The sequence below is a fragment of the Pan paniscus genome, chromosome 4, assembly GCF_029289425.2.
Source record: "Pan paniscus chromosome 4, NHGRI_mPanPan1-v2.0_pri, whole genome shotgun sequence".
In the NCBI taxonomy this organism is placed as follows: domain Eukaryota; kingdom Metazoa; phylum Chordata; class Mammalia; order Primates; family Hominidae; genus Pan; species Pan paniscus.
The window spans coordinates 155,802,018-155,825,385 of record NC_073253.2 but is presented as its reverse complement, the minus strand read 5'-3'; the positions used below and the strand labels follow the sequence as shown (position 1 = coordinate 155,825,385).

Below are 23,368 nucleotides of genomic sequence, written 5' to 3'. Positions count from 1 at the left end.
GTTAAAGAGTGAAGCCTCTCTTTTATCTTAAGCTCCTGTGGGAAGAGCTGAGGGAATGGTGTAAGACATAGGCAAACAGGAACTAAGGGACTGATTTCCTCATTTTCTCTCAAAGGCCATGAGACGAAAGCCATGCTGAACAACAGTGGCCCCCGGTACAAACGCAGCAAGATTGAGCGGCGCATGAACATAGACATCTTCTTCTGCATTGGGATCCTAATCCTCATGTGCCTTATTGGAGCTGTAGGTATGGGATGTTCTGGAAAGAACAAGGACACAGTAATCGATTTATTTGGGCAAGTTTCTTCGGCTTCCTCATTTATAAAGTAGGGCTAATAAAATGTAAAGCCTACCCTGCCTACTTTAACGGGATGCCAATGAAATGAAAATGCAAGAGAAAATCTCCTAAAAGTAGTATGTGCTCTTTAACTATTCAGAATATCATCTGATATTTATTTGGTCAAGAAATATTTACTGAACACAGGCACTCTCGTAGCATGGAATGAAAACAAGATGAATCAGACTGTATTTGTTTCCCATTGCTGCTGTAAAACATGAACACACAGTCATTTAGAACAACACAAATTTATTCTGTTACAGCTCTGGAGATCAGAAGTTCAAAATCAATTTCAGTAGGTTAAGGCAGGAGTCTCAAACCCCTGGACCAAGGACCAGTACCTCCTGTCAGATCAGTGGTGGCATTAGATTCTCACAGGAGTGCAAAACCTATTGTAAACTGCACATGCAAGGGATCTAGGTTGTGTGCTTCTTATGAGAATCAAATGCTTGATGATCTGTCGCTGTCTCCCATTATCCCTACATGGGACCATATAGTTGCAAAAAAATAAGCTCAGGGCTCCCACTGATTCCACTATGGTAAGTTGTATAATTATTTCATTATATATTACAATGCAATAATAGAAATAAAGTGCACTGTAAATATAATGCACTTGAATCATCCTGAAACCCCTGAAACCATCTCCCCCTCCCCACTGACTGTGGAAAAATTGTCTTCCACAAAACCAGCCACTGATACCAAAAATGTTGCAGACCACTGGGTTAAAGTCAGGGCATCGGCAGTTCTGGTTCCTCCTGGAGGCTCTGAAGGAAGGATCTATTCCTTGTCTTTTTCCATTTCTAGTGGCTGCCTATAGTCCTTAGTCTGTAGTTCCTTCCTCAGTCTTCAGAGTGCACCACCCCAATCTCTGCCTACATTTTCCTCTCCTCATCTGCAGCAGTAGCTCTCCCTGCCTTTTACAAGACACCTGTGATTACATCATTAGGCCCACCTTCATAATCCAGATACTCTTCCCATCTCAAGATCTATGACCTAATCCTATCTGCAAAGCCCTTTGGCCATATAAGATAGTGTATTCATAGGGCCCCAAGGATTAGGATATATCCTGGGGAGAGAAAGGGTATTATTCACCTTACCACAGATATTATGGGAGCAGCAATGAGGAAAGTCTTTCTTGAAGAGGTAGCTGCTAGAGCTGATTCTCAAGTGGAGTAGACATTTGCCAGAGGAGGAGGATGGCAGAGCCAAGTGTAGGGGCTGGACGTGGCAGGCAGCTGTGAGCAGAAAGAGAGAGGCCACTCTTAGCCCCAGGAAAATCACAAAGCACAGAGGCAGGAAGGAAAATGGTTTTGTGCAGAGGAGCAGTTGGCTGTTGGATGTGGCAAGAGTAAGGCCAAGAATGGAGACCAAAGCTGAGCCAGTCTGTGGCCCGAGCTGAGTGAGGAGCACTGTGAGAGGTGGAGACAGGAGTGATCTGGAGCCCTTTAAGTTGATCCTCAGAGTGTAGATAAAGAGGGGCCAAGACTCCCCACTGTCTATGGCCTTATTCTAAAAATGATTCTCAGGATGCTAAAGGAGATCTCAGAAAGAACCAGGGACAATCAAGAGAAAAACTCATGTCCTGAGTCCAGAAATATGCAGACCCGAAACCAATGAGCAGCAGTGGTGTTTGCTGTTTACTTGCATTAGTCAGAAATCGTAGCCATTGCTGTTGTTAGAAAGATGGTGTCTGAAAGGCCGAGAGCTTCATAGGGGCTCAGAGAGACTTTGTGTGCCACTACAGTGATGAAGATGGGATTGAGTCTTGTGGGTGGCCTGGAGTTCCCAGGTATGTCTAATAGCACTCCACTTGAGGCTGGCTCACAGCTGTAAGGAGAGCACCTGGGGGAGGGGAAGCAGGGAAACAAGAAAGCCATTGTCCCCACTCCCACCCTCTCCCCAGCCCATTTGGCCACCTGTGTCCCCAAGGTGCTGCAGGAACTGTTGTTTCTGCTTCAGGACAGGTTTTTCAGGGCATATCAGCGTGAAAAAGACATTTGAGATCATCTCACTGTGTCTCCAGAAAAAGAAAGTTAATGATTAAAAGGTCACAGGACAAGGTAAGGCACAGGGAAACCAGAATCTGCTTGGCAGATTCCCCAAAACAATAAAGAAATGAAGAAAGTTCATGAGGAGGGTCAGAATTCTATTCTGAGTTAATAACTCATACACAGGACTCTGTTGATGCCTAATTAAAGCACAGCCCTACAGAAGATGAAAGCTCTCAAATGAGCACCATTCCACAGTTCTTGACCACATGTTTACTTTGATTTTGTAAAGGTGGTGTTTCTTCTTTCCTCACCAGAATACTCTGCCCTGGCCCTCCTGACCATCCAACACGTGCTGGGGCTCCAGGACCCCCTCAAGTCCTCCTCATCCATTCAGCCTTCTCGGGCTTTTCCCATACTCGTCTTATTCCCTTAAAGGCCAGTGGCCCTTACTCTGTGCCATGTGTTTTGTCCTTAGTCATCTGCTTTATAACAGTACCTTCACATAAATAGCTTCATGTCTGTAAGTTTCCTTTCTTCTGTTAGGTATGACGGCATTTGGCCCAAACTCCTGGGCAAGGAAGCATCTTTAGGCATTGCAACATCCTCTATGCCTTTTATTCTCTATACTTCTTGGAGCTGAGAGCATTTTAAACATTAGATTATTCTATTTTCACAATAACTCTATAGGGTAGGTATTATTACTATTTAACCGACAAGAACACTGAGATTTAGTGAGCTCTATAACAGGTGCTGGATGCACTTCACCTTACATAATCCTCAGATAATGCGTGTTGTTATCTCCTTTGCAGATAAGGAAACAGAGTTCAGTCTGTACCTGGTGCTGTTGCTATGGGCTGTCACAGCATTCTAGGCTCTGCTATTGCACCTCTCATACTGTATGTGATTTGTCCTTTTATGCCTGGCTCCCTAATTTGGAAGCAAACTCCACAATGACAAGAATTAGTACTAACTTCTTGAATTAATCAATGTCAGACAGAGGGAGGGATGAATGGGTAAACATAGATGGATGGATGGATGGATGGATGGATGGATGGATGGATGGATGGATAAATGGATGGATGGGTAAGTAGGTGGGTAGGAGGGTGGATGGATGGATGGATAAATGGGTGAGTATATGGAGTATATGGATGGATGAATGGATGGATGGGTGGGTGGGTAGATGGATGAATAGATAGATGAATGGATAGAAAAACTGATGAATAGAAGGATGAATGGATGGACAGATGGATGGATAGATGGATAGATGGGTGAGTAGATGGGTGGATGGATGGGTGAATGGATAGAAAGATGGATGGATGGATGGATGGATGGATGGATGGATGGATGGATGGATTCATGGATGGATGGATGGATAGATGGATGGATTGATGGGTGGGTGGGTGGGTGGATGGAGGGATTGATGGATGGATAGATGGGTGAGTAGATGGGTGGATGGATGAATGAATAGATGAATCTATAGAAAAATGGATGAATGGAAGGATGGATGGATAAATGGAAGGAAGGAAGGAAGGGTGGGTATATGAGTGGGTGGATGGAAGAATTGATGGATGGGTGGATGGATGGGTGAGTAGATGGGTAGGTGGATGGATGGATGAATGGATAGATAAATGGATAGAAAAATTGATTAATGGCAGGATGGATGGGTAGATGGGCATTAGATGGGATAAGAAGGGGAAGACTAGGGGACAGGTCTCAAGGCTCCCTACCCATGCACAAAAGTGTGCACCACAGAACCAAAAAAAACAAGTATTTATTTCTCTCTTTCCAGCCCCTATTTAACAAGACTTAATCAAAACAGAAGGAATCCTCATGCCAATCTCCTCTTGTAAAACAAACTTAATGCCTATCAAGGGATTGAAATGTATACAAAGAACCACTTTAGAGCAACATGAACACATGCACATACACAAACACACACACACAGAGCTACATTGCATGGAAGAAGGAGGGGTCCTCCAAAGCACACCCATTTCTAGGAATGTGTCAAGGGCTGGTATAATTGACCAACTTTAGGACTTAGTAGAGATTCAGCCTCATTCCTGGTTTTGCCTCCTCTCAGGTCACAGCATCTGGAATGGGTCCTTTGAAGAACACCCTCCCTTCGATGTGCCAGATGCCAATGGCAGCTTCCTTCCCAGTGCCCTTGGGGGCTTCTACATGTTCCTCACAATGATCATCCTGCTCCAGGTAGGAAGCCCTCCCTAACTAGGGGCCCAATAAGATATGTGGCCAAAACTCCTACAACTTTGTAAAATAAAGAAAAAACAGTGCTGGCCACTAGAAAGTACAAACTGGATTGAGATGAGGAGATGGTCATCGCTTTCTTGTGCGTCTTTGAAAGTATTCACATTTTGGGTGATTTAAGGACCCAGCCCTGCCTTGTGGAGGGGACTCTGCCCCCAGATAATAGCTGGAGGGAAATATTTATTAGCTTTTCTATTTAAGATGACGGCAGTGACCCATATGTGCCTGTCCCTTTGCCAGAACAGATAAAACGTGAATGATCTAGGAACAAAAGAAGATAAAGTAGCACAGCGAGCTACATAGAACTCTCTGCCCCAACATTGAGAGAGAGAAACCACGAGTTAGTGTTTTAACATTTGATACATTGAGAAGGAAAAGAACAGAACTGGCCCAATATAGGACAGAAGAAAAAAGTGAGACAAATGTGAGACAGTAATTGATGAAGAGATGAATTTTAAAACCTTCGTGTCTCTAAGAAAATACAATCAATGAAAAGATGAGGGAAGTTGTAGTTTTCCTTTTGTGGAGCTCCATCTACCATTTCTTGTAGTATTGGAGGATGTTTCATTGCCCTCTTATTGGTGATTATTTTCCATTCATCTTGCAGAGTAATCTATTTTAAATGCAAATTAAATCATACCCCTCCTATGTACAGAATCCTCTCATGGTTTCATATCCACTCAAAGTGGAATCCAAAGTCCTTACTGTGGCTGATGAAGCCCTAAGTGATCTGGACCCTGACTCCCTCCCTGACCTCCCCTCGCAGCCCTCTCCCCCTCCTCACTCACCTGCAAGGCCTGCTCCCTATTACTCCCCAAACGCCACCCCCACTGCCAGGCCTGTGCCTGGCTTTCTCCTCTGCTCGGAACACTCCTCCCCCAGATAACCTCACAACTCACACCCTGGCTTCCTCATATCTCTGTTCAAAGGTCATGGTTTACAAGCATCCCACCCAGCCATCAGTCTACCCTCTTTACTTTTCTTTATTCTTCCTCATGCGACTTACCACCACTCATATATATTTATTTGTTTGTTCTTTGTCACTGGAAGGCAAGTTCTTCAAAGCCAGGAATTATGTTCTGTTAACTCCCATTTCCAGGACTTAGAACAGCATCAAATGCACAGCAAGCACTTGGTAAATAAGAGGTATTGAATCAGTGGGGAGAAATTAACAATAGGTCTGAATACCTACAAAAGCGGGCAGCAGCCCTTGGTGGCACAGAGATCTAAAGGGAGTCAGGGGACTCTAAACAGAGATGCTAAGTCTCTCTCACTCCCTCCCAGCTCAGTCACAGACAACCAATGGTGACCAGACATCCCTGGTCAAAGAAGACATATCTGTTTTTCAGATTCCCCTAAGAATTCCAAGGGATGCATGAGGTCATTGACCATTAATTTCACAGACAGAGTCTGTCCTGTGAGCTGACCTCAACTTTCCATTAAATGCCTTTGCTACCTGCTAGTGAGGATCCCAAGGGAGGGAACCTGCCTGGTTTCTGAATGGTAGAAACTCATCTCTTTTCAGGTGCTGATCCCCATCTCTTTGTATGTCTCCATTGAGCTGGTGAAGCTCGGGCAAGTGTTCTTCTTGAGCAATGACCTTGACCTGTATGATGAAGAGACCGATTTATCCATTCAATGTCGAGCCCTCAACATCGCGGAGGACTTGGGCCAGATCCAGTACATCTTCTCTGATAAGACGGGGACCCTGACAGAGAACAAGATGGTGTTCCGACGTTGCACCATCATGGGCAGCGAGTATTCTCACCAAGAAAATGGTACAGGAGCTCCCAAGGGCTCCATCCCTCTTTCTAAAAGGAAATACCCTGCTCTCCTAAGAAACGAGGAGATAAAAGACATTCTCCTGGCTCTCTTAGAGGCTGTGTGGCATTTCCACAAGTTGCTTCCTGTATCCCTGTGGTCTTCCTTGTCACAGATCAGGGCTGTTCCAATTACTTGTAAACTTTCATTTGTTTACAAAGGTTAGAAGTTATCCCATATGTGGTTTCCCTTCAGCTGATCTTTGTCTGGTGCCAGACAAAGCACTTTATGAGACGAGTTTTTTATCTGTCAGCAATGGATTGGAGACATTTCCCAATTGTGTGCCAGTCACACAACCAAGGCTTGGGAATTTCTCAGGCCACCTTACCTGACATGTCAGGGCAGGTCTGTGTCTAGGTGCATGGTCAGATTTAACACATCCAGAAGATGTCGTCTATTCTAACAGATCTCTTAGCTTGTCACTGAGGCAAAGTTTTGATTTAGGAGATAGGGCTATAAAATGCCTGGACTGTTACCTTGCATGGACTGAATATGACTGATAAAACTGACCTGATTCCTTCAGCCATCATCTGCCCAACTTCGTTCCCCTCCCCACCCCCCCACAACACACACACACACTTTCTAAGAAAAGAAAAGAAATTCTTTTTTTTCAATACTTTAAGTTCTGGGATACATGTGCAGAATGTGCAGGTTTGTTACATAGGTATACATGTGTCATGGTGGTTTGCAGCACCCACCAACCCATCATCTACCTTAGGTATTTCTCCTAATGCTATCCCTCCCCTAGCCCTCAACTCCCCGATGGGCTCCAGTGTGTGATGTTCCCCTCCATGTCCATGTGTTCTCATTGTTCAATTCCCACTTATGAGTGAGAACATGCAGTATTTGGTTTTCTGTTCTTGTGTTAGTTTGCTGATGGTTTCCTGTTCATCCGTGTCCCTGAAAAGGACATGAACTCATCCTTTTTTATGGCTGCATAGTATTCCATGGTGTATATGTGCCACATTTTCTTTATCCAGTCTATCGTTGATGGGCACTGGGGTTGGTTCCAAGTCTTTGCTATTGTGAACAGTGCTGCAATAAACTTACATGTGCATGTGTCTTTATAGTAGAATGATTTATAATCCTTTGGGTATATACCCAGTAATCGGATTGCTGGTCAAATGGTATTTCTGGTTCTAGATCCTTGAGGAATCTTTGTCTTCCACAATGGTTGAACTAATTTGTACTCCCACCAACAGTGTAAAAGTATTCCTATTTCTCCACATCCTCTTCAGCATCTGTTGTGTCCTGACATTTTAATGATCGCTATTCTCACTGGTGTGAGATGTTATCTCATTGTGGTTTTGATTTGCATTTCTCTAATGACCAGTAATGATGAGCTTTTTTTTATATGTTTGTTGGCTGCATAAATGTCTTCTTTTGAGAATTGTCTGTTCATATCCTTCACCCACTTTTTGAAGAAAACAAACCCTTAAAAGAGCAGTATTCATTCTTTTGAGTGTGAGGGATGGAGAAAGAGAAAGATGGAGAGAGTATTATAAGCAGCTCTATCCCCTTTGCCATGGTGATAGCAGACCATTCACATGGGAGCTTCTGGTCTCTTTGTAATAATAATAAGAGCCACATTACCAGTACTTAGAGTATGCTAGTTATTTTAACACATTGTATCATTAAATCTTCAAAACATCCCTATGAGTTAGAAACTAAAAAAAAAAAAAAAAAAAAAACAAAAAAAAAAAAACAAACTCTGAGGAAATAAAGTGACAGGTTATGTCAAAGCTCAGAGTCACATAACTAGTAGGTAGTCCACTAGAGTTTGAATCTGTGGGACTTAGTTTTACCCTTCTTTCTCCAGTCTTGGTAGCCCAGATGCCAATTTTTCAGAGTAGCATAGGCCCTTCCCATGCTCTTACCACCCCCCACACAAAGTCTAGGTTTTCCCCAACATGGTCCAGCCAAGGTACAACTAGTGCAATAACAGGACTCCTTTCTTGCAGCTAAGCGACTGGAGACCCCAAAGGAGCTGGACTCAGATGGTGAAGAGTGGACCCAATACCAATGCCTGTCCTTCCCGGCTAGATGGGCCCAGGATCCAGCAACTATGAGAAGCCAAAAAGGTGCTCAGCCTCTGAGGAGGAGCCAGAGTGCCCGGGTGCCCATCCAGGGCCACTACCGGCAAAGGTCTATGGGGCACCGCGAAAGCTCACAGCCTCCTGTGGCCTTCAGCAGCTCCATAGTAAGTCCCTGACTTTCGCCTTTGAACTGTAAGTGTTCTGTGGGAAGAGAGGGAGGGTGCTCTGGAACGTGAAAAAGAAAAAATTGTACAAACCCTGAAGAGCTTTCAAAATGGTGCTCTTGGTTTTGTACATAGTCCACACATGTGTTTTGTTGGCATAGACAATTCTTGTTCATTAGAAATGTTCAATGTTTAGAAATCAGAGATTTTATGTAAGCATATAGATTTTTTGGCTTCTCTTTTAAAAATTGAATTATAAAAATTCTCCACACTAAGCCAGCATTTCCTCATGGCAACAATTGGCTTGGGTTGAGAGGTCCCTAACTCTTAGACTGGGCATGCCATCTTCAGCTCATCACAGCCCCCCACCCACCTTCTCTATGTATCCCGTCACTGAGATGGAGGCAACTGCATAGTCATTATGCATGTTTTTAAAATTATACAGTTAGGAGAAATTAGAAATATTTGTTATGCTTATGTTTCTATAAGGGAGAAAAACAACAGATAAGCCTGTAAGGCATATGTGTTTGAAGAAAAATGGAAGAATATACTTTTTGGTGATCAAAAATAAGTTTTAAATAGTTATGAAGCAAATAATATCTATGTCAAGATTACCCAGACCATTTCATTCCCTTAACTAATTCCCTTCGGCCCTTATGGGCATTGCTGTTTGTGGCTTTGGTCTGGGGCTTTCTGCGTATGGTCCTTTCACATTTGATCCACTAGGACAGCCAACAGCAAACATCCAGGTAGCAAGCAAAGAAAACCAAGTTTCTCCCCAGAGATCACACAGCATTCTTAGAAGTCAAGGCAAGACCAGGGCTTCTGCCCACTGTCCTATTCCTCTTTCCTTTGCACACACTCTTTCTCCAGGGAACATAAAAACACATCATCTGGAATCTCTGCACTTGCACAAGAGGCCACAGGGAGCCCCAGCAATCTTGAACAAGAGATACATACTAACAGATGGGACCTAAAGGGCTACCATCCCTTTATTAGAAAATTAGATTATAAAAATGATCCTTTTGGCCAATTTTTTCCCAGTCTTTTATTTCCCCCATGAATACACACACACATAACCACATATATTTAACATTTTTTGTAATCATGGTACATATCAATTGTAGATGCTGGGATTTTCTTTAACTTGATATCAAAAACATTTTCCATATTGCTACTTAGTATTCATAACCAAGGACTGTGTTTTCTGACTGTGACAAAGAAGAAACACTGTGAGCCTCTGTTCTGGGTCATTACTCATCTAACTTTGGGTGAGGACAAAGTTGAGTTCCCTCTCAGGTTATTGTCATGCATGGAAATGCAACATTAGCAAGGATAAGGCAAGAACAGTGTGTTAAGACATATGACCTTCATAAATACACAAGTGAAATGATCCATAGATGTCTTCAGGAAGATTTTCATGGTTTTTTTTTATTTTCCCAAACGAGATAATAACAAGGTGTGTATATTGCTACATCCTTCTTAATTTTGCCCCCATAAATGTAATGCACTTCCCCGAGTTCTTTTCTTAAATATTTGTAAAATGACCTTAGTGAATTCTCATTAGGCACAGATTCTATGTGTCGTTGGCACCTTCCAGTTCTAGATACCACAGGCATCCCACATGCCTGAGTATGTCTCCCCCAGAAAGTGAGGGGGAGAAAAAGGAAGCTTTCCTTTGTGGATCTCAGTTGGGTCACATCAATTCACTGCCCCTTGTTCAGTCTGACAAGTCTCAGCAGCCCAGAAAAACTGCATCCCTGGTCCAGGCAGTAAATCTTCGATGCAGGGCTTTTAGCTGATGGTCAGTGAGAGGGTCACACTAACTCCAGAGCTATCTCCAGATCCTAGATGTCATCATCCTGCCCTGGCTGGCAGTCCCAAAGGCAAGTTCTGACTAAGTTCATTCAGGAGCAGTAAGGAAATTGACATGAGTTAAGTTCCAATTCTTGTTGCCTGGTGAAGGGAAGATGGTGATATGTTCTTTTTATGAACAGCTAAGTATACTCTTATGTAATAAGGTCACTTAAAAATCTGGGGTTAGTGGAACAATTGTATTTTTGAGTAGTTTTGAGGAAGGGCACTGGGCTAAGAGTTAGGAAATGGAGGTTCTGGTTTTAGTTCTGCTACTGGCTTGCTGGGTAACCTTAAGCAACATGTTAAACCTCCTTCTATGTCTCTTTCACCACCTGAAAATGCTTTACTTACAATTCTCACCAGGCTGTTCGAAAGATCAAATAACATAATGTTTTGCTGACCTGCAGGCTAACTTCCAGCTATGAATTAGGCACATGTGGAGTCTAATGTGTCAGGTTTTCATCTCAGCTACCCCATGTACTAGCTCTGTGACTTTGGTGGGCTTACTGAAATGGAAGCCTCAACCTACCCATTGTTAAAATGAAGATAATTGTTCTGGCTCATGAGTTTATTTTGAGGATTTAATTCTTAAAATTGTGTGTTCTAGACAGATACCTAATGGAAGTTTTAAATGATCTTTCTAAAGGGAAGCTGTCTGCCTTGAACAAATGTTCACATATCTGATGTCATAAAGAGAAAATGGGGAGTTTCCATAAAATACAATTGTTGAACTCTCTCCCCTGAGATCCTGGTATATTTGGTCTTGGGTGAGTCCTGAGCACTTATATTTTAATTTCTGATGATTCTAAAGAGCAGCCAAGATGGGGACCCTCCATAAGCAGGCCATCACCCCACCAGGAAAGAGTCTTCACTTGGCTCAAATTGGCACTTTCTACAGCTTGGGAGGCATTTGCTGAAGGGAGTGAAGTATGCAGCCTTTAAGGACTCTTGTGCTAACCCATCAAATACCTCTAGCTGGTGTCAGATCCTTGAAGCCGTCCCTAGAGAGCTCCTGTGGCAGCCCCAGGTGGCTGTCTCGGTGCCCACCCCCACCCACTCCTGACAGACTCTCTGCACTTGTCCCCTTCCACCTGCCTTCTGTGCCTTCCTGCACCTGCCCATCTGGCACCCAATCTGTTCTGATCATCTCTTGGAATCACCAGTTCTTTACCTTCCCTTAGTGAACTCAGTCAAAATTTGCCTCTGAAACCTCCAGGGAGCATTCTACCACCTTCTAAAGAAGCCAGTTGTTGGCTTCCTTGGCCCTTTGCTCTAAATCAAAAATAACAATCAACAAAAACAGCAAAAACAGAAGCTGTTTTTTTTTTCATTTACAAAAAAAAAAACAAGAAACCATCAGTGATTGTCACCTAATTGCCTGCAATAAAATCTGTGGCTTTAAGGTGGGGGTAATATACTTATAAAAATGGTGAGTTGAGTCCCAAGCCAATGTTTAATAGTACTGGCAGATGGAAAATGAAATGGGTTTTTTTTCTCCTTGTCTGTAAGCAGCCAAGATTTCAGCAGAGAGTCTTTGTGTAAAAATGCCACTTGCAGAATGTTTTTCAGCGCCATCAGACCAAAGAATATCTTCCTAATCATAAAATTTGTATTGGGGCCAGTTAGGCTCCTCCAAACTTCCACACTGCTTTCCTTTGTGGACATGCCCCCCGCCACCCCACCCTTCCGAAGAGAATGCAACAGAGAGGAGCGAAGGAGGTGTCATTGGACCTCTGCCTCCTTTCACTAATCTTGGTCTGCCTTTCTTTCTTTGGAAGAGATTTATGCAGCACTCCCAGTCTGCTCCAAATCGGTGGGACAGCCCACATACACACACTCCCACTGTAAGGTTAGATAAGAGTCCTGATTTAATTAGCCAAGTACACAGAATCTTTCTGGAAGTGATGTGATCACACAGGGCAGGAAGCAGTGAAGCTTATCTGTACTCCCCTTGTCCCCCAGTGTCTCAAATCGGGGTGGGGGGACCCAGCCTCAGTGACACTGTTCACAAGAGGTGGGAACTGACAAGATCTGGAAAACTCCCTTCTTGCTTCACCACTGAGTTTTTTTCTTTGGGCTTATGCCCCGTTTGGGAAAAGCTTCCCCTAACAATCCATGTGTTCCTATTTAAGTGAGCATTTACTAACATTGGACTTTCTCAGTTCTTGATTCAAACTAAATGTCATTAAGGCCAGAGCCTGAGACAGGACAAAACCATCACTGCCCTAAACAGTTTTAGCCTCCAGCTCCCCAGCAACCAGGAAAATGTTTCCACAATAGTCATAGCCCACAGGGTTATGTAACTGAAAGGAACCAAAGGCTGATGGTGGAAAGTAAGTGTCCCTCCCTCCTCTCTTCCCACCACCTCAGGCACAACAACGATTAGCAGCTTCTGTGTGTCCTTCCCAAAGGTGCACAGAAACAGACAAGTATGGCATATACACAAGCACATCCTTCACAAGTGGAAGCGTACCGTTCCCACTGTTTAGGACTGTGCTTTTTTAACCTAATGAATTTTAAAGAATATTTCCTATGTGTAGACAGACAGGTGGACATTCAATAGAGAGCTGCCTCATCTTTTATTTTTTTTAATGACTGCTAGAATTCATTGGATGGTTGAGCCATCATCTGTTTATATATGTGTTTGAGTTTCTCTACAGTATTCTTAGAGCATAATTGCTAAATTGGCCAGTATGTGCATTTTTTTATTCTGGTTGATTCTTCCCAAGACGTTGTACCAGTTGAGACACTCACCAACAACAAACAGAAGGGCCTGCTTCTTCCCACCTCTGCCAGTGTCTACATTTCTTTAGAAGAGCCTTTCATTTATTGGGTCAGTCAACAAACATTCAGTAAGCATCTACTCTGTGGCATATACTGTCCTAGAGACTAGGGACATAAAGTCTAATAGAACATTGCTCCTGCTTTCAGGATTTTACAGCTCAATGAAGGGGCAAAAGGAGCACCAGTGACTACGGGACAATGCTCCCTGGGCTGGGATGTGTGGTTGCAGAGGTGCTATAGGAGCTTAGAAGAGGTGCAGCTATATCATACTGGGGCATCAAGGAAGCTTCCTGGAAAGGTTGGCACCTGGGCTGAATTTTGAGACAGGAGTAAATATTAACCGGAGGAATAAGGAGACCACCTAGTGAGGAGTGGATGAGGAGTGCAGGTTGTGAGAGGAGACAATCTGTAGAAGCAAGATGGAGAATTGTAGTTCTTCGGAGTAGCTGGAATGAAAGGTGCAATCCAGGGAGGAGGAGGAGGAGGAGGAAATAGAGACATAAGAGGAACTATGCCATGAAGGATTTTCTTCCAAGCTCAGGAACCAGGGTTCCTGTTTATTTCCTTCTCTGGATTCCTGTAGCAACAAACTACTATACTGAACTTGGGCGAGTTATTATTAAAACTGAAAGAAGAATAACAGAGTAGAGTTTGGCCTACTTTCCCCAGGCTTCATTGTGGGAACACATCCCAGCCAGAAAGGAATGGAAACAGTAGGGTTGTCATGTAACACAGACCCTTGCTACTCAAACTGTGGTCCTCGGAGCAGCAGCATGAACACCACCTGAAAGTTTGTCAGAATTGCCAATGCTCAGGCCCCACTCGGAGCTGCTGAATTAGAATCTGCATTTTAATGAGATCCCCAGTTGACATGTGTACATGTTAAAGTTTGAGAAATGTTGGCATAGCGTTAAAGGGTTTAGACTTTGGCATCAGGCAGTACCGAATTTAAGTCCCAGCACGTTATCTGTGATTTTATGACCTGGGACAAGTTACTTAACTTCAATGAGCCTCGCTTGTTTCATAATTAAGGTGGAATGATACTAACTATATCAGTGCTCTTAGGATGATTAGATAATGGATGTGAGAGCACTTAGCCCAGTGCCTGACTTTGTTATGCTATGCATTCTCAATAAGTGTAATCTAATGATAATAGGACCCTTGAGGATATCGTTTGAGCTCAAAAATCACCTTCCTCAAAGGGGGTTTGTATGCATTTTAGGTGGTCTACAATGGAAAGAAATCCAACTAGTTGAGTGTCTGCCCGCCACAAAGCTCTTACATAAAAAACTGGTGGCCCCACAAATGTATATTTCTTTCTCTTCCGAGAAATAGTCTGGACAATGGTCAGCAATGGGTAAGGACACTGCTTTCTTTCTAAGTGCTCTAAGTGCCAAGTTTCTAAATGTTAATGGTCCACATGGGAAACCAGTGGGCTGGAGCAAAAGGAGCCATGAAGAGCCTTGCCCTGTGGCAACAAGTCTGTGGTGACTGGATAAAGGTTAGCTGACATCTGTTCCTGGCACCTGCAGGATGAGCCAGGGCCTTTTACAGCGAAGGCCTTTGTTTTAATGCATTGCTACAAGATTGGATGGGAATATATCAAAGAGTAGTTTTAATGAACAGACAGCAGGAGTTAATCAGTGGTGAGCTATTGTGGTATCCTAGAAAGGAGTCAGTTAACAAATATTTTGAGTGCTTAACAATCCACCAGGCATGAGGGACACATCAGAGACAGTCTCTGCCCTCATAGCACTTATAGACTAGTGGGTAAATGAAAATGGACTAAATAACTTGAAGCATGTTAACTGTGTCAGCATTTGGAAATACATAATGCATAGCTTGGAACAAAGCAGTGTGTTATAAGAGGATGGGAGTCAGGTGGTATGAAAACTGTCCTAGTTCTGACCCTAAATCAATGTGTGATCTCAAGCAGTTTCCTCCTTCTGACACTCAATTTTGGCATCAGGAAAATAGGGGATTTAGCTTTGACATCTCCAAGTTTGTTCCTCAACTTGGGTACCTGTGGCAGTAAGATTTAACAGCATCTCATTTATGTACCCTCCCCCTAAAAAAGAAATCTATTTTCTGAAAAAATGAAATTTTCCATAATCCCTTTTATCACTCTCATGGACTATCTGCTGAGCCTTAAGGATTAGATATACAAATGCATCTATTGTGTTTGAGATGCCCAGACACTAAAGACCCTGGGTGGTAGCAAGTCTCAAAGGCCACTTCTTTCACATGCAGGATCTTGCCTGATATAGGTGTTAAGATTATGAATTCTAGGGTCAGACTAACTGAAATCAACTGAAAGAATTCCTCCCACTTACTGTGTGACCTTGGGCAAGACAATCAACTTCCTTGGGCATCAGTCTCCTCATCTGAAATACAGAGACAATTGGGAGGATGATGGTACTAAATAGATAATGTTACTGCAGGGATATAATGAGGCCATGGATGCACTAGAACATAAGAAACACCACATGAATACGAGCTGTCATTACTCTGTTGAGAAATAGGTTTGGAGTTCCTTGAGTGGTGTTGGTGACTTGATGACAAACACTGGATGGTCCCTGGAATCTGGTTTTAGAAGTTTGCAGAGAAATATTAATAAGAGAACATACTGTGACCACAGAAATGAAAAACCTTAGACTAGCAGTTCAGGAGTCTGAGCTCTGATTCTGGCTTTACACTAACTCACTAGGCGACTTTGGTCAAATCAGCCTGTCTCTATGGGTTTTAGTTAAGTCGGGATTCATTTCGTCTCAACTTGGGACTATAAGAATCTGATGAGGTTATATAAATGACGTTGCTTGGGAAGGTAAGAAGAGTTTCACAAATGTGAGCTCTTACTAGGAAGACTGGAGTCAAAGGCAGAGAGCATGGATAATATGAGTGTGCCCTTCTCAGGATTTTGGAAATAATGACACCACATGGTACGGATGGTTCACACAATTGTTTTCAGGGCAATGGAAGGAAATGCAGGTCTGATTCAGTTTTATTAGCCCTCTTGCTTCTGATAAGCAGACTTTTTTTCTGGAAGTTGTCTTCTTACAATGGTATGAACAAGTTGGGGTGTGACTGTGGACTCTTGAGGAGCACCCAGAATGAAGGCTGGCATTCTTGAAGAGTGTGTGCTCCATTCTTGTGGGGTATGTCTGAGTTTCCTCCCCTCTGGCTCTCCTGTGCCAGCAGCCCTAGGGAGGACAGAATCAGACCTCTGGGAGTCGTTGCATTTGGTAGTCAGAAAAGTCTGAGGCCTCTTTTCCCATGGGTTTTTTTGTTTGTTTGTTTGTTTGTTTGTTTAAACTCTTAACTTGGGTAAAGTTCATTGGCCCTCAGTCTTCACCCTGCACAAATTAATCAAGATTCCCTCAGTCTATCATTTTCAGCCATTGACTCTCTTCTAAACCGTGATTTAGCTGTGAACTCAGAACACTGATAGGAATGGTCTTATGTGAAAGCATTGTGCAAAATGGCTTTTGTCATATCTAACCATTGAGAGCTGGCATTTGTTGAGCTTCTGCTTCAAAAAAGCTGTAGTTAGAGCTCTAGGAAATACAGCCTCATGGAAAACTCAACCTCTCTATCTTTGAGGCTCTTACCTTATCTCTAGAGAGATTAAACAAGGACATAAGAAAAGTGAGTTTAAAATACAGGCCAAAGCAAGATGCCAGCGGGGAGATAGACAAAGCCAGACACCACCACTGCCATTGCCACCACCACCTCTGCTCTGGTTAAGATCTCACTGCCTGAGAGAAGCTTTTCTGGCATCAGATCCCTGGGGTAGAGGAGTCAGAGCAAGAGAAAATAAACCAACAAATAACATATAGGTCAATATGTAGCGAATTCCAAAGGGATGGTTCAAGTGGTAACTTCTACAAAGATGTGAAAATTTGGAAATCCATGGGTCAGATCCAGCCCGTCCTCTTTTTTCTTCCAAAAAAAGAATAGGAGGAAAAGAAAAAAAAAATAGGTCACGCATCATCTTTGCTTTATCTTGAAAAATCAAGAGACTTGGCAAACTAGACCAGTATTGGAGCATTACACTCAGCAGAGCAGTAGCTACCCTTTAGATAGTGGTGGGACTTGCTAGGTCTCATAGCTCCCACCACCCCATAATGTCCTCCACTCTACATTGGCCCACCTTCCTCATTCACTTTACATGCCTGACTCCTGTGGACATTCTGAGTTAAGAATCTGCTATTGTGGTTCAGGAGAAAGAGACTTCATTGTGAGCTATATAGGATCTCACGGACAAGCGGGACTTCCCATGGTTATTGAAGTCTAGGTAGGATTTTGGTAGGTAGAAGAGGATTTTTCAAGCAAAGTGTGATCAGAGGAATACAGGAGTATACATCCAAGAGGCAGCAAACAGACCACCAGGCTGAGCTGAGGGTCCATGTTGAGAAGCATGGGAATAAAGAGTGAAAATGCAAACTGTGAAAGAATCTAAATGCCAAATAATTGATCACGCTAACAATGGATATCTCCTAAAGGTTTTTTGAAGTCAAGAATGCCAGGAGGAAATGGAGTTTTAAGAAGACTGTGCAGGTGATACATAGGAAGGATTAGAAAAAAAAAAAAGGTGAGAGGCAACAGTATTAGTTTAGAGGCTGGTGCAGAAATTCAGGATTGAGGGGTAGAGGGTCTCAGCATGGCTGGAAGCAACACAAATTGTGGGAAGACACTGAGAGTGAAGAACTGTCAGCATCTGGTAATGGATGGACATGTGGCACTGAGAGGCAGGAAGGACTCAAATAAGAATTGGCAATGGCCAGACCTGTGGGAGAGGAAAACATGCTGGATGCAAGACTGCAATGAAGCTGCATCATCCTTTCCCCAGGCATGTGAAGATTCTTCTGGAGTGGACTTCCTTCCCAGAAAAGACTCTCATTCTGGCCTTTCTCTTCCAGGAAAAAGATGTAACTCCAGATAAAAACCTACTGACCAAGGTTCGAGATGCTGCCCTGTGGTTGGAGACCTTGTCAGACAGCAGACCTTCCAAGGCTTCCCTCTCCACCACCTCCTCCATTGCTGATTTCTTCCTTGCCTTAACCATCTGCAACTCTGTCATGGTGTCCACAACTACGGAGCCCAGGCAGAGGGTAAGGACCAGCGATGGCTGGGGGAGGAGGGTAAAGGAGGTAGAGAAGTAGAAGGCAGGGTAGGGGCGAGGGGAGAAGTTCTGATCGGGGAGACATGAAATTTGGGTCCTAGCAACAGTGTCATTTCATCACAGTGAAACCTAGAATAGGTCTCTTACCCTCCCTGGGTCTGTTTCCTCGTTTTTAAATAAAACGGAAAAAGATACATATGAGCTTTCTGTGTAGCTTTCAAACTTTGTCTATGTGTCCGCAGGTAGATATTAAGAGTTAGTGATTACTGAGCACTTGGCTTTATGCCAGGCTCCATACCCAGCACTTTACCTGTATTATCATTTAATCCTCTCAACCCAGCAACTCTATGAGGCAGGACCTTGGATTTAACAAGCGAAGAAATAGTAGCTCAGAAAACTCAAGGTAATGAAGGACATATGGCTCATAAATGGCAGAACCATCTATGCAATTCCATAATGGTTTCTAGTAATATTGTGCTATATTGCTCTCTGTTTTTATATACGGGTTAAAAATAATACTGTGTGTAATGTTCTTCCCATGGAAAAAAATGCAGCTGAATGGTCATGTATGTGAAGTTATACTCTGAAATCTACTGAAGGTGGATTTGCCTTCAATCTTCTGCAGACTCTTAGCCAACCACCACTGTGAGTCACTGAGAAAATAATTAGGTGGTACAACTTGCAACTATGAAACCAAGACAAGAAGTTTCACCCAGGCACTAAACCACAACCTCCCTTCATTATGCCCAGATTCCAAACCACCCTGAAAATCACTTAAGCACTGAAAAGTCAGCAAGTTATCAGAAGTCTTCAGGAAGATTTGGAGGCAGAAAGCTTTATCTTAAAAATTAACTAATTTTTAAGAGGGGAAGAAGTACCATTTGGGGAAAGACAGTATGCACCTCCCAATTTTCAAGTTAATGTGGGAGCTTCAGCTGGCAGGTAGCTCAAGAGCCCAGCCTCTGGAGTCGAGCAGACCTGGGTTTGAGTTCCAACTCTGCTCCCTACACACTGGGTGATCATGGCCAATTTATGTAGACTTTTTGTACCTCAATGTCCTCAGCCATAAGTTGGGTTGATGATAGCATCCCACAGAATTATCGGGAGGATGAAATGAGATACCGCACTCAAAGATAAAGCAGAAGCATTTATGGTGAGAGTTCAGGAAATGTGAACCCTTACTATGAGTTTCTGATTCTCATATCCTTTTCCTTCCTTTCTCCACGCTCACAGTGGGATGATCAAAAGATAGTGGAAAATGACCATTGTCAATGCTTAGAATCCCAGGGCTGGAGGAAAACATCTGACTTCACTTATTGCAAAAGTACCTTCATATTCCACATAAGACAACTTGGTATTATTTCCAACATTGAGAGTAATGTTCTACTTTCCTTCTTTGGCCACAAGGTCACCATCAAACCCTCAAGCAAGGCTCTGGGGACGTCCCTGGAGAAGATTCAGCAGCTCTTCCAGAAGTTGAAGCTATCGAGCCTCAGCCAGTCATTCTCATCCACTGCACCCTCTGACACAGACCTGGGGGAGAGCTTAGGGGCCAACGTGGCCACCACAGACTCGGATGAGAGAGATGATGCATCTGTGTGCAGTGCAGGTGACTCCACTGATGACGGTGGCTACAGGAGCAGCATGTGGGACCAGGGCGACATCCTGGAGTCTGGGTCAGGCACTTCCTTGGAGGAGGCATTGGAGGCCCCAGCCACAGACCTGGCCAGGCCTGAGTTCTGTTACGAGGCTGAGAGCCCTGATGAGGCCGCCCTGGTGCACGCTGCCCATGCCTACAGCTTCACACTAGTGTCCCGGACACCTGAGCAGGTGACTGTGCGCCTGCCCCAGGGCACCTGCCTCACCTTCAGCCTCCTCTGCACCCTGGGCTTTGACTCTGTCAGGAAGAGAATGTCTGTGGTTGTGAGGCACCCACTGACTGGCGAGATTGTCGTCTACACCAAGGGTGCTGACTCGGTCATCATGGACCTCCTGGAAGACCCAGCCTGCGGTGAGTCCTGCCTTACCAGGGTTCCAGGCACAGAGAGTTCTATAGTTTAAGAAGCAGTGTGGAATGGTAATAAGAAGCTCAAGTTGTAGTGTCACCTGGTATGGCAGGTCCCAACTGGAATACAGACCTACAAGATGCTTTCCTCAAATATCCTTAAAACATGCTGCATTTTACATCTCCTGGACCTAGGGAATCACAGTGTCCATTGGCATATTTAAAGACTGTACAGTCTTGTAGCAGATAAACATCTTTAACTTCATCCCAGTTTTCCAAACTCATTTAAACATGGATTATCCACACAGTCTTTTGCACTAGAACATCCATTATCTTACCATGGAACACATTGTGGTACTAACTCTTCATTTTGGAGAAAAGCACACTCAACTCAGAAAGAAAAGTGACTTACAAGAGGCAACATGGTTAACTAGTGTTAAATCCCAGACCCAGGTATCCTGAATTCCAGGTCAGAGCTTGTTTCATGCTGCCAGAATTCTGCACTGGGCTTGGTGTACTCTGGGAAGCCTCAGGTGTTCCTCTTTATTATCCTTTTCCCCAGCCTCCCCCAGATGGATTTTCATAAACGTGCACTGAGCCAGAAAAATGTTCCAAAGTCCCTACATATCAGTGTCGAATTTTGGAACAGCATGAATTAGTGTGCAGCCGCTTCCTGATTGCTAACAAGGAGAAGACAGTTATGGGGCTATGATTCTCCCAGGATAGTAGATTCCAGCCAAGCTTCAGAATTGCCCAGGCAGCCCTGTGCCTCCTGCATTATCAGCCATGGATCAGGGCCAAGAGGTTTATGGGGATTGATTAGTGTGTAGAATGGGAAGGGAGCTAATTAGTTCTCTTTATCCCCAGACTCTGGCAGACAAGTGAATTCAGTACTTCTGAGTCAAGGGAGCCACGGCACTCTATCCCTCAGCAGCCAGTCATCCAAGCTGCCCTGGAGATGTCTCTTTATTTGCTCCTCACCTGATTGCAAAGTGGATTAGAGATGCCTTCAATAGAAGACACACACACAATGTTACTATAAGAATTGAGAAGCAAAACTTTGAAAGGAGGGAGAAAATAACCTCAGGTTTAATAATATTTATGGTGTTTAAATGTTCAATTTGATGCTGAGGTTCCTGGCAGCCTAAGCAAGAAGGTAAACTCCAAGGCTTACAAGTAAAAGACAAACAGGTTTAATCTCAGGAGCTGGTGTCTTTAAAAATAAAATATTGTAAATAGTGCCGAATCAGGCGATGCACAAATGAAGCCTATGCTTAAGGCACCAGAAACACCTGAAAAATGAGAAAATAATCTTTGAAACAAGTTTTATATTATATAAAAACAGCCTTGGAGTAGTATCATGGAAAAATCAGAGTTTTGTTGGACTTCATTATACTTTTCTGTTAAGAATTATATTTTTAATTTTGCATTATATACAAGGATGGGTGAGGTATACAAATTCTGTTCAATCTTAGGACCTTTAAAAATCTCAATCCAGCCCTGGTAAAAAATGATTCTGAAGCCTAGCTCAGTTTTACAAGCGACTGATAAATGATGTCTGTGGCAGTTTAGATAAAGGAAGTGCTGATGGCATCAATCCCACCCCACACCAGCCAACCTTGGCTGAAAAATTCTTATTATAGAATTAGATAAAGGAACTGGAATTTCAAGAGAAAAAGACAAATTACCTCTGGCAGAAACTTATGTACAACTTTACAAAGGGGACTTTGAGCAACACACATATTTTTCATACTACATTCATAGGAAATGCATAAAAGAATGTTTTCTCTAAACGTATTTCTTGCATTGAGAGAAGGCCTAGCTCAGCTAAACAAATGAGATGAGGAACTTAGCTAATGAGATCCAGGCTTGTAGATGTCTTGGGACCTAACTTGATATAAGACCTCAAGTAGAAGATAGAGAAGATGATAAATAGAGAACAGTTTCCAAAGTCAGTTGGCCATCCAGGGATAAACTAAAAACACCTTAGGTAACAATAAAGATTCAAACTTCTAGTCCCCTGATTCAGTTGGGCTTTAACTGGACCTGAGAATCTCAATTATTAAATTCCCAGGTGGTTCTCATGCAAACAGCTGTTTGGGAACAGTACCTTAGACCACCTACCTTCGTTACATAGCACTTTACTCAGCCAGGCTTTTGATGAAAAGATGTAGAGAGCAGACAACTTAAGGACTCCCTGCATTATCTTCCAAGGCAACCTGACAGCCAGGAGAGCTCCTTCAGGTTTCTAAGGTGGGCTGTAAGGGATTCCTTCTCTAAAGTATTTGTAGTCTACTACAGGAGATTCCAGGGTATTGGGGATGGGGATCCCTGAGCATTTGTATGTGGCCTCATGGGGGAAAATGGCTATTTGACAGTACCTGACATTAATATGGAAAAGAAGCTGAGAAAAATCCGAGCCCGGACCCAAAAGCATCTAGACTTGTATGCAAGAGATGGCCTGCGCACACTATGCATTGCCAAGAAGGTAAGAACAATTCCTCCAAGCGTGCTTTGAATATCATTAAATAGCTGAATGGCCTTGACCCTGCTTCTTTTTCTTTATAAAAGACCCTTAGAGGTGGTTGTTTTAACATTTTCAAGATTAGCTGTTCTGACTTGCCACAAAAACCCAAGACACTGACAATTTTGTGGAAGCCAAAATCTGAAGAGCTAGGTCCCATATCAGTGTGGCTTTGCCATGCCCTGCTTTTCATTGTATGTGTAATGGGTAACACACAACTCATGACATTTTTTCAGTTATAATTTTGCTTTCCAATTATATTTTTTAGGTATGTATTATTTTCCTTTAAATTTGGGGACCTTTTATATGGTCACATAAAAATCTAGACTTCCGGTTTCTTTTAAAAATGCAGAGGATCTGGCCAACTGTGTTTTCATTCTAGAATGGCAGCAATCAGCTACAACCAGGAAGAAGTTGATTCCTGTGATGAGGGATATGTTCAGCTGTGTTCTGTGGTTGGCC

The 23,368-nt window shown here is 43.2% G+C and overlaps 1 protein-coding gene across 4 annotated transcripts in view; it reads left to right on the top strand.

The window, feature by feature from the left end:
* Positions 1 to 23,368, top strand: part of ATP10B (ATPase phospholipid transporting 10B (putative)) — a 282,086-nt gene that overhangs the window by 204,421 nt on the left and 54,297 nt on the right. For 3 of the 4 annotated variants that reach the window (XM_008960112.4, XM_034960914.3, XM_055112844.1), the window contains 7 exons: positions 116 to 247; positions 4,409 to 4,536; positions 6,119 to 6,371; positions 8,376 to 8,614; positions 18,175 to 18,366; positions 19,785 to 20,388; positions 22,761 to 22,870. In XM_008960112.4, the coding sequence (XP_008958360.3) occupies positions 116 to 247; positions 4,409 to 4,536; positions 6,119 to 6,371; positions 8,376 to 8,614; positions 18,175 to 18,366; positions 19,785 to 20,388; positions 22,761 to 22,870 (1,658 nt within the window). Of the gene's footprint in view, positions 1 to 115; positions 248 to 4,408; positions 4,537 to 6,118; positions 8,124 to 8,375; positions 8,615 to 18,174; positions 18,367 to 19,784; positions 20,389 to 22,760; positions 22,871 to 23,368 lie in introns of those variants that run through there. The other variant, XM_034960915.3, reaches the window with a different exon arrangement.